Genomic DNA, 16,286 nt, shown 5'->3' with positions numbered 1-16,286 from the left:
CACTAGCCCTTAAACTGGTTGTAGTCTTCCCTCCATGACATTGTGTCAGATACTTGTTCCTCCTCTAACTTCTACCAGACAGAAGATATGGTTTTGTTTTCTTATACTCCATCCAGCATGCTCCCTATGCCTCCAAATGACTTTGCACAGTCCTGCTGTTGCACTTCATGCTTCTTCACAACTCCTCCAGCTAACTCATGTTCCTCCTTTCAACTTCTTCCACTTCTTCTCTTCCCCATTTTTCACCTCTTACAACTTTGTCTTCATTTTCTCTTCTTTTTGTTCGCTTCAACCAGCCTTTCTTGCTTTCTCCCCTCCACTTGCTCAACCAACTCCCCTGAACCTTCAACTCCTCCTGCACTTTCAACTCGCCTTGTTCCCCAACTCCTTTGCCACAACCAACTACTCCACCTCCAACTACTCTAGCCCCTACAAGATCTCTGCTCCCCTACTCCAAACACCCACACTACTATTTACCTGCATTGGTTTGTACAACATCTCAATTGCTCCCCTGTTTCAGGTTTCCCATATTAACTTGCAGCTGGGTATGATGATTTTTACTTTCAGGGATTAAGGGATTGAGTGAGCAACCAGGGATTCACGTTTCCATGTGTGACTACATTAACTAAATTAACTTTAATGGATGTTCTCCCAACATTGGCCATCACAGGTCTCTGGTAAGCATAGTTTAAGCTCTGCTCATTTCACTAAAAAACGTTGTGTTCTTTTGTATACAATACAAAGGTTTTTCTGCAAATCTATAAATAACAATTTCACAAGTAGGTGTTTTTCGGCATATTTAAAGCTTTAAAATACAAAAGATTAAGCAAGATAAAATCTATTAAGATCACATAATTTAGAAGGCTGGTACTTATATACTTTCCTTGTTGATGGAGACAATGGGCCTCATTCTAAGTTTGCAGGTCCAGTAAAAATGGTACTGGTAAGCTTGCCGGTACCCTTGTTACCGGACTGGCAAACTATGAGTGCTGCTCGCGGGTGCCTTTTCGGCTGCATGGCTGACTTGGCGGGCGGACCGGCACCCGCGAGCAGACCATGTTGAATGCACCGGCATTATTCATGAATGGTGCTGGTGCATCCGACCTCCCCATTTCCATTGAGTCCAATGGGACTCATATGGGAATGGGGACTAATATTTACTGGCGCCCGGGAATGCGCAATTACCGGGTCCGCCAGGGCTATAATGCCCCGGTAATTGCCCATTCTTGGGTGCCGGTAAATTCATGACATGAATTCTAGTCTTCAGAAAACTCATGGTTTTGCTGACTATAATGTTGTTTCCTCTACAATGATAGGGTGCATTTGCTCACTAATGGTAACATTACTTGTAAACCATGACCCTCTTCTAATCTCGGAATGCCGGGATATGGGCACGTTCCTGGTAGCTTCTAATCCTCATGCACTATTTATGCTTTGTGATGTGTAGCATTCTACTTGCTTCCAATTGGTCGTCTGTATCCATTTTTGAGCATTGTTGCATTCTGTGAGAGAGCTAATCTGAGTTGTCTGTCTATTCTGAATTATGTGCACCTTTTTCATACGATATGTGTTGTACATTCACACTATGGCCGGTCTACCTTCCTCCTGATTGCTATTGTTAAAGCGTATCCTGTGCCTATGCTAGAAGACAAGAACCCATGTAGTGGACCAATAATGGTGTCCTTGAAATGCAACTTATTTATCACTCTGATTACAGCAAGAATGAAGAGGGTAATGGGACTTCCCATGTTTATTTTGAACTATTTGAAGCAGCATATCAAGATATGGGTTGTGATCGCAATGAGGGGGGGCAAAACCGGATGTTCTGGATCCCTTAAATACCTTGTTTAGCTGGAAGGGGGCCCGAAAAGTGCCCGTGTCCCAGGCCCCAAAATTGTTTAAGGTGGCCCTGGGTGTAGGTTGTATGATTATTCTCCGGAATGTTCACTGAACTCCCTGCAAAGCAACTGTTCTTCCCTTAAGGTGATTTAACATGAGTGCAATGTCCAGAAGTCTATGCAGCCTGGCAGATAGCCACGCAAACACGTGCCAACCATGAAAGGCGTGTTCAGCTGGGAAGAAAGGATCACAAGCTCTTTCCCCTGGAACAGCAAGCCCAACCAAATTGAGGGGAGGGGAGATACAGAAGCGTTGGCAGAAGAGCTGTGCGCTGTAGGGCTTTAATGTTGTAGCTCTTTCAGCCCTCTCCATATCACGCTGTGTGGAAGTGCTTCCAGCTCGCACTGTGTCATTAATGTGTGGTGATGCAGTAAGGGTGAGAAAAGCAGGAGCCAACTCTTGTACTTAGTTTACTTCCTGAGAAGCCTACAGGAGGCTTCTGAGGGACTACAAAAGGTACAAAATCGTCACCTGAAGGGCTGTGTTTTGCGTTCAGTTTCAGGGGCTGGCCCTGTGACTTCTAGCCAAGCAGTCACACGCACAGTGCCACGAGTACAATGGGGGCTACTAGGGGTAGCAGATTACAATTCTGGCATCCTGCAAATGATGTCCCAGACAATATATACTGTTTTAAGAGAATGTTATTTATAAAATGGACAGTAATGGAAAAAAAAGTGTGACACTATTCAGAAATGAAATTTCTTGTCAATAAGGCTGGGCGAAAATTGACTTGCAATGTTTTGCTGGTCGAGGATCCAGTTTGATCAGTGACCCACTAATATTCGCTGATTACTTTTTGGGTACAAACAAATGCGCCCACCACGCCACATGAAAGGGTCTCTATATCCTTCCCCCATCCCCACTGCTCCACCTGGCCATCCTCATCCCCAGCACGTGTGTGCTGGAAACAGAAAAGAAGTTCCACATGCCCCGCTGCCGTGCAGAGGCATGATGCAATACCTTAAAGGGGGGCATCAGCCTCCACTCCCTTCCAGGTCCTCCATTTTGTACTTCTGGTAGCCCTCAAAACCTCCGACGAACCTCTGGGGAGCTGTGAGAATTTCATGGGACACCCACTCAGACGATTTGTCGACTGCTGAGACATGTTCACCAAAGCTTACTTGAGAATAATGAGAAAAGGTCGAAAAAGGGACAAACAAAACATATAGTGCTCCGACTTTAAAACAAGAAGATAAACGTCTGTGTGAAACTGAACAAATTAGGAAAGGTACACAGGTACACAACCACTCCAAGAAATAAAAATGGCAATACAAAATGAGGACCACATCACAAGAGGTACTAAATAGCGACTGCAAATTGAAATCAGAACACAAGAAATGTCAAAGTGACTGTGGACACTACATACGTTGCTATTTCTACGACAATAAAAAAAAGTCTAAGAAATAATAACAACTGCAGAGTACAAAGCCGGTAAAAGAGAGCATCAAACTAAAGACTCTCTCCAGACATCTGTGTTCATCGGACACAAGTTCGAAACACGGCAGGGTCAACTCAGCCCTGATGTACTGACTACCATTAAATATGGTAATAATGACACCTATTATTACAGTGCTTAGAAGTGGAGTTATTCAGTCCAAGATGTGCTACATACAAACATGATGATATTATAAAAGACAATAACTTACGTTCTAGAGTAGAAGGTGGAAGTTGTGCATGGCTGTGCTTGGGGATCTCACAGGAACAGCTAAGTTGCTGCTGAATTATTGCGGGACTCATTCTGAGAAAGTCATCTTTAGAGATGGAAGAATTGCTTTTATGTAAGACAATCCTGACAAGTTCGCTGGCAGAGAAGCATGCCTGTGGGGAAAGGGAGGACGTGTATTACACATTTAATTCCCACACAGTAAATCATCAGCATCGGTTTATGTCTAACTTCATCTGCTCCTTTCTGGCGTTCATTATCAAGCAACAATCATCACGTAGAAAGACCTCTTCATCCCAATAAAATCACCACCTTGCTGCTGGGTAACAATCAGTATCCTCGCGTGCTTGCTTTAATGGTGTGCAAATAGGACACGAGTGAGACCGATCCAAGGTTTTTGGATATGATTGTATAGTTAGCAGGATCTATTTGCATTGCGGGAAAGGTTCCCGGTAGGACTATAGAAACCTGGCGTTGCTAATTCATGCTGAGTCATATTACCGCTTCTAATTTTTAATGAACGAAACAGTTCGATATTATTTGTATCCTTTTGGGTAATAAGGAACACCTACTGATCTGCTTTCACCAATGTTGATCAACACTTCCTAACTAAATACAATCACTGCTGAAATCTCTGGGCAACCGTAATGTTGCAGGCTACACTCGCACTGGATCCACTGAGCACATACACCTTCTGTGTAATGGGAAATAATACCATCAAATAGCAAAATGCTATGAGAAACCTGTTCCACTTTTCAAACTGTGTCCCAATGATCGTGTACATGAGTAGCCGCCAGGCTCCATTGAGTAGGTGCTACATGGGAAGTGAGGGAAAGTGGGCACCAGTATTGCTATAGAGAATGTAAACCACCTGAATATATAAGGTCCAGACCATCAATAAGAAAAAACGAATAAGTACGTTTTAAGATAATACGTAAGAACAAAATAAACCTGCAGTACTGACCCGTCTAGCGAAAGGTACAGCACCTTAGGCATATTCCCAACGATTTAGACCTTTGAACTAGAATGATTGTGACCTCTGATACTTGTCAATATTACATGTTAATGCAATATGAAGGACATTTAAACGTTAATAGAGACATCTTGTACTTACAGAACTCATACCAAACATTTGTAAAGTATTCTTCGTTCTGAGTGTGCCACCCCATGGACTAACAAGGCCCACTGGAATTCTCCTTATGATGTCAGTAGCAATGGATGATGGTCAATAGCAAATCAGTGCTAAGGACATTCCAAAAGTCTATTGATTTGACCTGAGCAAGGCATCAGAGTTAGGCAGAAGATGAGGTGAGGTTACAACGGATAGGAAATCAGACTTGATGGGAAACAGTGAGCTTCTTACAATGGGGTGAGTTTCAGGGACATTCTGACCAGGTTGTGGAGGGGAGTAAATGGAACAGGCACCGGGGACAATACATAAGTGGACATGTATAAATTAAGGACAACCAACATTGGACATTTTTAAGCGCAGTGTGTTAAATTAAGGACAACAAACATTGGACATTTTTAAGCGCAGCTAGGCGGTGCGGCCAGCTGTGCTCGGGACGTGACAATAATGGGTGAAGTGCTAGGGTTGAGGCAGAGGAAGTGAGGGACAGAGGCAGGTTAAAGGCAAGGGAAACATGTTAGCTAGCAGGCAAATGAGAGGTAGGTTAAGTGGGTAACTCAGAGGTGAGGAGGTAGGCTTTTAGTTTGTTTTTGGACAAATCCTTGTGGACTGTTTCTCGGATGTCCAACAGAAGAGAATTCCATGCAAGTGCAACAAGAAGACAGAAAGAGCGGAAGTGAGAGGGAGCGCAGCTAGGTTGAGGAGCCACATGGGTAGTCAAGGAGGCAGAGCGAAGATTATGAGAAGGCTTATAGATTTGAATAGAGGATAGATAAAGTGGTGCTTTACCATGGAGAGATTTGTGAACCAGGAGAAGACATTTAAATCTGGCCCTGTTTTGCATCATCAGCCATCCAGCCTGATGATGGTAAGAGGGAATAGCTGTGAAGTGAGGGTGTTCAAAGAGAGTCCTGGTAGCGAAGTTTATGATCGTTGTTAGAGGACAAAAAGCATAGTTGAGGAGACCAAAGAGGATGCTGGCACAATAGTCCAGTTTACAGTATACACGAGTGGTTAAGAGATGCTTGGCAGTGTTGAAAGGAAGGAGGTGCCTGACTTTCCAAATATTTAGAAGGTTGAGGCAAGCTCCTGTTCCCGTTTTGGAGATGAAAGTATAGAAGTTGTGAGAAGGGTCATAGATCATGCTGAGGTTTGTAGTTGAAGAGGAGAAGGGGAGAGTGTCAGGTGGGAACTGGATAGGTAGAGTAAGAGATGAGTGGGAACCTTTGGCAGGGATGAAGAGTACTTCTGTTTTTGTACAGTTTAACATCAGAGAGTGCAAAGCCATCCAATATTTAATGGCAGAGAGACAGTTGGAAATGATGATAACGAGATCAGAGGAGAGTTCAGTAAAATAGACGATGATTTGGGTGTTGTCTGTGAAGAGTTGGTGCGAGAACGCAAAGGAGGAGATTAGTGCCCCAAGAACAGAAGTGTAGAGTGTAGAGAGATGCTGACCCAAGACAGAGCCTTATAGAACATCAACAGTAAGAAGAGTGAGTTGAGAGGTGTTGTTGCTCCAAGAGACAGAGAATTGACGAGATGCAAGGTAGGATTCAACCTAGGTAAGGGCTTGATTGCCATTGACAAAAAGAAAGAGAGATTTAAGGAGATCATTGTGATCAACAGTGTCAAAGACAGCATAAGGACAAGGAGAATTAAGATAGGAGATATGCTTCAGTGCTTAGCAGAGGTGAAGAAGTTGGACACATCATGAGAGTATTTTCAATAGAGTGACAGGAGCTGAAACCTGCTTGTAGGGGGGTGTTAAAGGTTGGGGATGTCTCTGAAATTGGTAAGATGGTTGAACGCAACCCTTTAGAGCACTTTAGAGTAGTGCGGAAGGAGAGATATAGGTGAAGGTTAGCCGGTAGGTACGGGTTAGCCCCTTGCTTTTTTAGGAGAGGGATGATGGTGGCTGTTTTGAAAACAGAGGGAAAGCAAGCAGTGTTGAAGGACAGGTTGAAGAGTTCAGCGAGGTGAGAGGCCACTATAAGGGCAATAGGCTTGACTAGCTGAGGACCAAGAGGGTCTGATGGGACACAAGAGGGGTTAGCCTTCATCAATAGAGATAGCACTAAATCAGTACTAGTGTGAATAAAGTTAGAGATGGAGGAAGAGGATGATGGTAGAGTAGGCGGAGTGTAAAATGTAGGGGGACGTAGTGTGAGAAAGGTCAGGAGAGAGTCTCTAATTTTGAAAATGTTTGCAGCAAAGTATTCAGCTAGGTGATTATCTGTGAGAGTGGGGTTGATAGTCATAGACTTAGGAGGAGTGAGGCGTGAGTTTAAAGTGACCTGTAGCCAGGGAGGATGGTTGGAGTGAGAGCCTATGAGGGCTAGCTAGAATTACCTTTTAGCACTATCAAGAGTGGATGTGAGAGAATTCAGGGCAGAGTGGTAGAGTTTCAGGTCATCAGGCGAGTGGGTACACCTCCATTTGTGCAGCAGCCGACACATGTCTGTGTGGAGCTGACCTATTCATACACTCAAGGCTAAAAATGGAACATGTGTCTCAGGATACACATCTTTACAAGTAACAGTGGACATTTCAGCTGATTATCTGTGCTCTATCATGCCATAGCTCGAGGAACCAATATTTTGTGATTGCTTGATATGATCAGTCAGGAGATATTTCTCTCATATTGTATGCTTTATACCATTGAAGAAATGGAGCATACCAAGTCTTCCTGTATTTTTCTACTTTTAGATTTTGTTTTATTGTATTTGTATAGCCGCAAAATGCAATTCTTTCTAAGCGCTTGAGTAGTGTGTTTAAGTTCTATTTGCTTCCAGATTTCAGTGAAGGCCTTGATGAAGATGTTTTTGAGCCTAACCTTATAGTCCTGAGGCGGCTCGTGGATCAAGTAATCTGAGGAGCTGTTCCATAGGTGGGGAGCCATGGCCGTGAAATGCATGTCAGCATAGCTTTTGCATCTAAATTTGAGGACAGCCATTTTTCGGTGGGGGTATGACCATTTTTGACAGCACGAGGGAGATGTTTAGTCCAGGCATGTGGATGTGAGGAGTAGGGTTCTAAAGCAGGTCCTCACATGCATGGGCAGACAGTGGTTGTTTATATTCTTCTGACGGCAATTCATATTTTCTCAGTCCAGATTTGAGTCTGCCAGAAGCTTGTTGGACTTTTTGTGGTCTTTGTACTTAGTATACATGATGTATATTTAGAAAACACTGCTATACCTAGTGGGCTAACCTGTGAGTTAGAGATGAGGTCCGCGTCTGAGATGACTCCCTGATTTCGTATTTTAGTTTTGATAGGTACAATTTCTTTGGAGAAGGAGAGGCTCAGTGGTTGGCTTTTTCCTTGAGAATTTCGAGAGGACAGGCAAAGACTAGGATTTCTGCTTTGGATCTATTGAGGTTTTAGGCTGTTTTGCCCCTTTTATTGCCTGACGGTTTAAAGTGATTATGTTGCTTGTTGAACTGGTCTTGGCATCCTCTGAAAGGCAGCTATATGTGTGTGCCGTTTGAGAGCTGTAGTACAGATTTTGCTCATGTGTTGTAGCTGGTTGGGAACAGTTTTGACATCCACAATGTTGAGCATGTTAGGCATGCTGAGGGATCCAGGTTTTGCTCTGCCTAGTTATTCATACCATACTGAGGCCATGGCAGTTTCTCTCCCAGGCTTTGGCCAGAACCCTGATCGACATGTTTCTAAGAGGTTGTTCGCTTCTATGTGTTCTTGAAGTTGTGACTTAAAATGTTTTTCCAGGCTTTATGAGTGAGAGTGAAATACAGCGACTGGGCAGTAGTTGTATTGCTGGGACATTTGGCCCAGTTTAAATGGAGCTGTTGATGATGATGAGGAAGGTGGTGGGGCTGCATGATGTGTCAAAATGGCTGCCCCAATGGTAGTGGGACAGGGATCATTTGGACCCTTGCCAGCTAGGATAGAGATTCCGTTTTTGCAGTATCGGTGAAAGCAAAGCTGTTTGTTTGGTTGGGTGATGTGCCTCTGGGCTGGATTGGAGGAGATTCTCATATCATGATTGCCTTAATAATTGATGCTCTAATTATTTGCAACTTTCATCTGAATAAGGCTGATACTGCACTGCAAAGTTCTTCCACTGGACCATTGGTGCAAGAAAGGATGTTCTTGCGGCTGTGAGTGGTTCCCTGTTGGTCGTTCTATTTCTGTGATTCAGCATCCTGCTTGCCACATGTTTTTTAAATTATGTAGTTTAACTGTGTACCATGGATTTCTGTGGGAGCCGTTGGTTCCACACCTGCAGTGTCCCCTCAAGTTAAGAGGGGTTTGAAAACGTCTCATGCTACTTTGCCAGCAAGTGGGGTAAATGAGAAAATTCTATCAGCCAAACCATGTCCAAGGGGGTTTAACCCTGATACATTATTACAAAAAGGTCTTCCATGGTGCATTTGACCCTTTTTAATTCCAACTCCTGAGAAACCTATTGTTATTGTTGAAGTAAATGATGTCCCATACATCTTTTCGACAAGGGGCTAGGTAAATATATTTCTTACCCTGATGCCAAATTAGGGCATATATGTATCATCTTTGGGCAAAATCTTCCACTTTAGTATGTTATGTTATGTTATTGGGCACTTACCATTAGTATGATTCCAAAGCGCTGTGGGTTGGACACCCTTAGGGCCATAGTCTAGGTCAGTGGAGAGAGTAGATTAGTAAAGTGCTTGGGTGCACTCAACATGTGTACAGCCAGAGCAGATTAGGTGGTGTGTAGCTGCATTCTAGTGCTAGGTGTGGTGCAGTGGTGGTGTGAGATCAGTAGAATTTGTGCAGCAAGGCCAGGTGGACTTAAGTAGCTGCATTGTGGTGGCAGTGGAGATTGCGAATGGGATTATGTGTGCAGCTAGACTGATTTTTGTGGGGTATAGCTGCGATCTAAAGACTGTTGAGGTGTGTAATTATGTGTGCAGCTAGGCCAAATTAATCGAGTGGTATAGCTGCATTCTTTTGTTTGTTGGTGTAGAGTGAAGAATTAGCATATTGTTGTGTTATACGGTTTGGGGTGACCTTGTTCCTGATACGTTTCTAGTGCCTGTCGAGGGGATGGTATCTCTCATAGGGTTCAGCCTTTAGGATGGGTCCTCCCTGTGTTTTGTTGGATTTATAATTTAGTGTTATCTGTTGGAAGATGACAGCCAGATCTCAGCCGAAACCTATTGTTTAAATATAGGAGCTGGAGAGGCCCTCGGTCGGCAGTTCGGTTAGATATATTCCCAGATAGGTAGGATTGGCGAAGATAATATCCAGGAATCATATCTACTGGACTAATACGTAGTGAATATCTGACTGGAGTAAGGATCAAGCTCTGACATCACATTGCTACATAAGTGCTATTAGTGCTTTACGATTCTAGCACAGTCATTCCAGATAGTTGGAGACCAATATCTCTTGGCCTCATAGTGCAGAGTTTACCTGGTGGACGAAGGAGAAGAGTCAACTCCATCAAGGCGAAGGTACAAAAGTGCTGCTACTATTTCCAGATGGGTAAGATTATCGAAAACGAGCATCACTGATAGCGTGGTGTGTATCAGGAGGGGCTGATGAACAAGGTCCATCAAGGCGCAGGTACATAAGTGCTATTAGTGCTTGGGTTATGAGTCTATCACAGCTGGTTTCAGATACTTGGAGATAGATATCTCTTGGCCTCAGAGTGTAGTATATGCCTGATGCAAGGAGGCAATGATTCAACTCTGTCATGGCGTGGGTACATAACTGCTACTACGATTCGGATTTTACGTCTAGGAAACTGGCTCCAGATAGTTGGAGTTATATATCTCCTGGCCTGAGAGCCTATTGAGGGCCCATATTGAAGGGCTATCAGGTCCATATTTGGACGTGCTGGTAAGAAGGGAGGTCAGGTGGTCCCTTGAGTTTTAGGGAAAGAGACAGTTTTTGAGTCACTTCCGGAAAGCCATTTAATCTTGGCTATGTCTAATGCATGGAGGCAGTGAGTTCCACCAATTTGGCGCCAGAGTTGAGTAGGCAGACCCGTGATTCTGGCTGAGTTGGAGGCGGGGACCACTGGGAGGATGGCTGTGCTTGACCTAAGGGTGCAGGCTGGGTGGTAAGGCATAATTATTATTGTAGGTATTTGGGGTCTGCTTTCTGCACCGCTTAGTGAATAATACACATGGTTTTGAAGGTGGCTCTACTTCCAATTGGGAGTCAGTGAAGGGTGTGCAGAGCGGGTGAGATGTGGTCCCTTTAACCCAAGGCGAGTAACAGTCTGTCAGCGGAGTTTTTAACTCTTTGGTGTTTGTTTAGTTGACAGGCCGGTGCAGCCAGGTAGAGGGAGTTCACATAATCAAGTCTGGACATGGCGATGGACATAATTTTAGCAAGTCTATTGGATTAGGTGAGGTAGGGGAAGATGTGTTACAGAAGCCTTAGTTGGAAGTGACAGGATTTGGATGCAATCTTGATGTGGTGAGACAGAGTTAGGTCTGAGTCCATTGTGCAGCCAAGGTTTTTGACAATGGCGGGGTCGGGGGGAAGGACTGAGTGAAGGTGGCCAGGGAGTCAGTTGGAGGAATAAAGCGGATTTTCTGCATACCATGATTTATGTTTTCCCTGGGTTTAGTAGATGGTTAGTCGTCACCGGCGGTCCATGTCAGTGAGACATGCTGCTAGGTCAGGGTGGGGGTCAGATGTCAATTTAGAAATTCTCAAGATGATTTGTGTGTCGTCCGCATAGTTATAGCATGTGAGGTTGTGTGAGTGGGTGATCTTGGGCAGCAGGGTCATGTAAAGGTGGAAGAGAAGGGGTGAGATGCAGGAGCCTTGGGGTACTCCAGTGTTTACAGGGCATGTAGTGGAGTGGAAAGCGGGGAGACGAGTGATTTTCTGTCTGTTAGTGAGAAATAAGCCAATCCGGGTGAGGGTTGAATCTCATATTCCAAGCGAGTGCAGTCTGTCAAGGAGGATCATGTGGTTAATGGTGCCAACCGCTGCCTAGAGGTCAAGAAGAACAAGTGCTGCACATCCTTCAGAGTCTGCTGTGACTTTGAGGTCATCCGAGATAGAGATCAGTGTAGTTTCTTGTCCGTGGCATGGACGGAACCCTGATTGCTTGGGGTCTAGGGAATTGTTTGATTGCACAAAACCATTGAGCTGTGAGTACGCAGTGCGGTCAATGATCTTTGCCAAAAATCGGGTGATGGAAATGGGCCTGTAGTTGATTGGTAGGAAACTGCTGAGATGTTTTTTTGAGAAGAGGTTTTACATAGGCATTTTCTAAAGTTTCTTGGAAGTTGTCAGAGGTGACCGAGTCAATTACGAATGGACCTCGCCAGTTCTCCTGCATAGGTGAAGGTGAAGATTACTTTAAGGAGAGAGGCGTGACAAGGGTTGAGGGGGCAGCGGAAGGGTCAGCTGACCGATAGTCGTTTGACGAACTCCTCGCACGAGATGGGGTTGTAAGAGCAGAATTAAGGATTCCTGGGGAAGAGGAGGGTTGATTCTTGTAGAGTTGGTGTTGGGCGGCCAAACAGTTTGGAGAGTTTATCATTGAGGGTGATTGTCCTGTCTGGGGCTGTTTTGTGGAAATGTTCAGAGAGACAATTGCAGAGCGTTGGTAAGGATGCAGGCGGGGCAGCGGTGCAGGATGTGTTCAGGAATTCTATGATGATCCTGTGGGGCTCTTTGCTGATGGTACTGCAGTTCAGGATCCTTTTATCGTAATAAGCTTTTTTGGCTTTTCGGATCTCTGATTTGTAATTTTGGTGGCGGTGGGAGAGTACTAATTTGCTTTGTGGGGTTCTGGAGGCTCGCCATTTGTGCTCAAGTGAGCGGGTATTCATTTTTAGACTCTTCAGGTGGGAGGTGAACCATTTGCGGGTGGGTCCATTGTGGGAGGGAGCAGACTTAGAAGGGATTATGGGAATAGAGTGAGTCATCTAGCCAGGAGTCAAAGAGCTCTATGGGTAAGGGTCTATCTGTGGTCGGGAGTGAGGGGAGGACACGTAGCAACACCTCGGCCAGGTCCAGTAGTACCCTGACCTTGTTCCAGCACTTGAAGTGAGAATTAGGGAAAGAAGAGCTGAAGGGGGATGGCAGCGGTGTGAGGAGAGAGAAAGGTATGGCAGAGTGGTGTGTCCAGATGAGGAGTTTAGGGGTGGATGTGGAGATGAGGTCGGAAGAGCTGAAAGTGGCATTGAGGGTGTGGCCAGCAGTATACATGGGTTCTGTCATGTATTGTGTGAGATTGGGTGTGTCTAGGCTATCGACTAGGGACAGAGTCGTTGAGTTGTTGGGCACATCGAACTAGATGTTGAAGTCTGCCAGCAGGGTGAGTGCAGAGTTGGTTGACTAGAATGTCTGCTAATGAGTCACATAGGGTATTGGCTAAGTGACCGGTGTTTCCTGGTGGCCTGTAGACAAGTAGGAAGCTGTGTCAGAGAGTAGGCAGGAAAGAGAGTTTCACTAGAAGGGATTCGCAGTTAGCTGTGTTGGGTTGTGTTGCAGTGGAGGTGATAGCGATGTGTGGTTTGTGGCGGATGGCTGATGCGCCTCCTCGAGAAGGTCTGTTTTGGGTGATGAGTGAGTAGTCGGGGGGAATGCTTCATGAGCGATAGGCTTGATGTCGCCCAAGAACCGGGTTTCCATGATGAAGATAAGATCGGGATTCTCTGAGGCTAGGAGATGGTAGATGCTGTGTCTGTTTTTGGCCACGGAGCAGGCATTGAAAAGGAGGCAGGTGACTTTAGAAGTAGCAGGTGCAGTGTTTTTCTAGGTGTCCGAGGTTGGCAGGGCTGCGATGGTCAGAGTCGCCGGTGCGTTGGTGGTGGTGGTTAGGAGAGGATGGGTCTGACAGTGTAATTGGATGGAGGGAGTTGATCAAGGGGGGCAATACTGTTATTGGGTGCAAAGAGGGTCGATGTTGGTTCAGGACCGGGAAGATAGGGTGGGTGGTGGCAGGTATTTGACAGAGTGGTGGCAAAGGTGGGCGGTTCGGTTGGTAGCGAGTGGTTCGGAGGATTGAGGTGAGGTGGTGGGATGTGCAGGGTCATTCAAAGATATCTGGCTTGGTGCTGTTACGGGATGGTGCATGGGGGATAGGAAATGGGTAGAAGGTGAGGGTTGAGGGTGAGGGTTGATAAAGAGGGAAGGGGGAGAGGTTGTCTTCAAGGAGGTGGAGGGATGCAGGGTTGACAGAGGGGACATGGTAGTGGGGCTAGGCGAAGATAGGTGGATTGAGAGATGCAGGTCTGGTGAGGCATGCAGAGTTGAGGGTGAGGGACGCTGTCTACCTCAGAGTTCTCTGCATCTGGGTGCTGAAGGATTGTGTGAGGGTCGGGGGTACGCAGGGAAGGGGGTTGAGGTGATGATTCAAGAAAGGGCAAGACATGCCAAGCTGAGAGAAGGGAAGGAGTGGACGGGGTGGTCATCTGGTAGAGGTTGGTGTGATGGGGGGTTTAGGGGTTAGTGAGTGGAGCTTGATGAGGGAGGTGATGTCAGGTTAGGGGTGGTGGAGATAGCACCAGAGTTGGCAGGGGTGGTAGGCCTAGGGAGGGACGGGTTAAGAGTAGGTTGTTGCAGTTGTATTCCTCTGGAGTGGATTCAGAGAGTGTTGGAAATGTCTAAATGTGTGTGAGGGAGGATGTGGGAGAAGTAGTTGGGCATTTGGGCTGAGGGGGGTTGCCCCCGAGAGTGATGTGTGGTGGTCCTTGGGGTAGAATCTGTGAGGGCAGAGTATAGGGGCAGGCGAGAGAGGTGCAGGGTGTGCTCCCAAAGGTAGGTGCAGGGGTTGAGCTTGTGGTGGGACAATGTTTTTAAGAGTGTCAGTGGGCTCCCCTGGTCTTAGAGTTGGATGCTGGGTGGTCGGAAGCTTTGCGATGGGGAGGTGGGAGAGTGGGAGGGGGTTGGCAGGGGTAGCTGAAAGCGGTGCATGGATTGGTTGTTTCTGGGTGCACCAGGGTGCCCATCTGGTCTGAGAGTTGGAGGGTGGGCACTGGGAGGAAGAGGGAGGCTGAGAGTTCTCTGGGAGGGTGCGTTGGGGAGAGGGTTTGGAAATGAGAAGGGGGGCAGTGGAGGTAGTTATGAGGGGGGCAGCCAATGGGTTAATCAAGGTGGGCCAGAGAGCTCCTCAGGACTGAGAGTTGGAGGGTGTGTGGCCCATGGTGGTGGCGTTGGGTCAGTATGTGTGTGGGGTTCCAGTGATGGGGACAGGGGTGGAAAGGTTTTGCAGGGTGTAAGCTGGGTTCAGGAATGAGGGTGCAAGGGTGAAGGATGTAGGGCAAAAGGGGTGTATTCTGGAATGTCTGAGAGCTTGTGTATGTGAGTAGGGTAGTGCGTGGTGAGAGGTGGTGTGTGTGTGTGAGGGTTTCTGGGGAGTGTCATACTGGGTTCATAGGGAGTGTGTGGGTGATGGTTGTAGGGCAGATGGGGTGTGTTCCGGAATGTTTGCGAGCTCCTCCTGAATGTGAGTAGTGAGGTGTGTAGTGAAAGGCGTTGTGTGTGTGCTTGATTCCGGGTGAGTGAGGTATGGGGTTAAGGAATGAGGGTGAGGTGTGGGTGGGTGTGTTGTTTTTCAGAATATTTGAGAGCTGCTCTTGTATGTGAGTGGGGAGGTGGGTGGTCAGTGGCAGTGTGTGTGTGAGTAAGTCTGGGTGAGTGTGGTACTGATGAACTGAAAACTGGTATGAGGTGTAGGGATCTTGATTGACGGTGTGTCTGGCTTGAATGTGTGCTAATAGCCATGGTCAAGTAAGTGTGAGGCTTGAAGGTGGGCAGTTTGGAGGGACTGGGAGCGTATGAGGTTGAGATACAACCATAGATGGGAATGGCTACATTTGAAAGCGTCTGGCCAGTGTGTGAAGACACCCTGACTTGAGACAGCTACGGCTAGTATAAGCAGCTAGATTAGACACCACCTCAGTAAATTAGATGGTTTTGTTGAGATACTTGCAGCAACACCTAGATTTGGGACACCTGGGCAGAGGGAGAAAGCCCAAAATGGAGAGGAGGTCAATGGTAAATACAGTAGCACCTAGGCTTGGGACACTTGATTAGCGGGAGACATGGTTAAAATGGGGGCCCATTAGTAAATGCAGTAACACCTAGATTTGGGATACCTGGATAGAGGGGAAACATCTAAAAAGGCAACACAACAGTAAATACAGTAAGACCCAGATTTGCAATTCCTGGATAGAGGGAGACAACGCCTAAAATGGGGGCACAATAGTAAATGCAGTAACACCTAGATATGGGATACCTGTATAGAGGGAGAAACAACTAAAATGGGGGTAGGACAGTAAATACTGTAACACCTAGATTTGGAATACCTGAATAGAGAGAGAAATGCCTAAAATGGGGGCACGACCATAAATGCAGTAACACCTAGATTTGGGATACCTGGATAGAGGGAGCAAAGCCTAAAAATGGGGGCTCAACAGTAAATACAGTAACACCCAAATTTGGGATACCTGGATAGAGGGAGAAATTCCTAAAAAGGGGGCACACCAGTAAATACAGTAACACCAACATTTGGGAAACCCGGATAGAGGGAGAAATCACCTAAAATGGGGGCACAACAGTAAAGGTAGTAACACCTAGATGTGCGATACCTGGATAGAGGGAGGAACGCCT

The 16,286-nt window shown here is 46.1% G+C and overlaps 1 protein-coding gene across 2 annotated transcripts in view; it reads right to left on the bottom strand.

Annotated features, from left to right (window-relative positions):
* SLC39A12 (solute carrier family 39 member 12) overlaps positions 1-16,286 on the bottom strand; it is a 787,521-nt gene that overhangs the window by 455,970 nt on the left and 315,265 nt on the right. For both annotated transcript variants that reach the window (XM_069648578.1, XM_069648576.1), the window contains exon 6: positions 3,546-3,717. In XM_069648578.1, coding sequence (XP_069504679.1) covers positions 3,546-3,717 — 172 coding nt within the window. The remainder of the gene's footprint in view (positions 1-3,545; positions 3,718-16,286) is intronic.

This window comes from Ambystoma mexicanum, chromosome 2q (assembly GCF_040938575.1).
Source record: "Ambystoma mexicanum isolate Mex_15411 chromosome 2q, UKY_AmexF1_1, whole genome shotgun sequence".
Taxonomy (NCBI): Eukaryota; Metazoa; Chordata; class Amphibia; order Caudata; family Ambystomatidae; genus Ambystoma; species Ambystoma mexicanum.
This window is presented reverse-complemented; position numbering and strand designations above follow the sequence as displayed.